General features: G+C 53.3%; 1 protein-coding gene across 1 annotated transcript in view; it reads left to right on the top strand.

Annotated features, from left to right (window-relative positions):
- CUNH2orf16 (chromosome unknown C2orf16 homolog) overlaps positions 1 to 989 on the top strand; it is a 12,474-nt gene that overhangs the window by 5,585 nt on the left and 5,900 nt on the right. Inside the window, exon 8 of the mRNA XM_027850367.1 lies at positions 21 to 755. Coding sequence (XP_027706168.1) covers positions 21 to 755 — 735 coding nt within the window. The remainder of the gene's footprint in view (positions 1 to 20; positions 756 to 989) is intronic.

Below are 989 nucleotides of genomic sequence, written 5' to 3'. Positions count from 1 at the left end.
TCAAACTCACAGATTCCAAGGGGCTGATCCCAGGGTCACAGGTCAAACTCACAGATTCCAAGGGGCTGATCCCAGGGTCACAGGTCAAACTCACAGATTCCAAGGGGCTGATCCCAGAGTCACAGGTCAAACTCACAGGTTCTAAGGGGCTGATCCCAGAGTCACAAGTCAAACTCACAGATTCCAAGGGGCTGATCCCTGGGTCACAGGTGAAACTCACAGATTCCAAGGGGCTGATCCCAGGGTCACGGGTGAAACTCACAGATCCCAAGGGGCTGATCCCAGAGTCACGGGTCAAACTCACAGGTTCTAAGGGGCTGGCCCAGGGGTCACAGGTCAAACTCACAGATTCCAAGGGCCTGATTCCAGAGTCACAGGTCAAACTCACAGATTACAAGGGGCTGATCCCAGGGTCACAGGTCAAACTCACAGGTTCTAAGGGGCTGATTCCAGAGTCACAGGTCAAACTCACAGATTCCAAGGGGCTAGCCAAGGGATCACAGGTCAAACTCATAGATTCCAAGGGGCTGATCCCAGAGTCACAGGTCAAACTCACAGATTCCAAGGGGCTGGCCAAGGGGTCACAGGTCAAACTCACAGATTCCAAGGGGCTGGCCAAGGGGTCACAGGTCAAACTCATAGATTCCAAGGGGCTGATCCCAGATTCACAGGTCAAACTCACAGGTTCTAAGGGGCTCATCCCAGGGTCACAGATCAAACTCACAGATTCCAAGGGACTGGTCCAGGGACCACAGGTCAAACTCACAGATTCCAAGGGGTTGATCTCAGGGTCACAGGTCAAACTCACAGGTTCTAAGGGGCTCATCCCAGGGTCACAGATCAAACTCACAGATTCCAAGGGACTGGTCCAGGGGCCACAGGTCAAACTCACAGATTCCAAGGGGCTGATCTCAGGGTCACAGGTCAAACTCACAGATTCCCAGGGGTTGATCCCAGAGTCACAGGTCAAACTCACAGATTCCAAGGGG

The sequence above is a fragment of the Vombatus ursinus genome, unplaced genomic scaffold, assembly GCF_900497805.2.
Source record: "Vombatus ursinus unplaced genomic scaffold, bare-nosed wombat genome assembly UNPS02009062.1, whole genome shotgun sequence".
NCBI lineage: Eukaryota > Metazoa > Chordata > Mammalia > Diprotodontia > Vombatidae > Vombatus > Vombatus ursinus.
The sequence above is the reverse complement of the archived record's forward strand: the minus strand, read 5'-3'. Positions and strand labels throughout refer to the sequence as shown.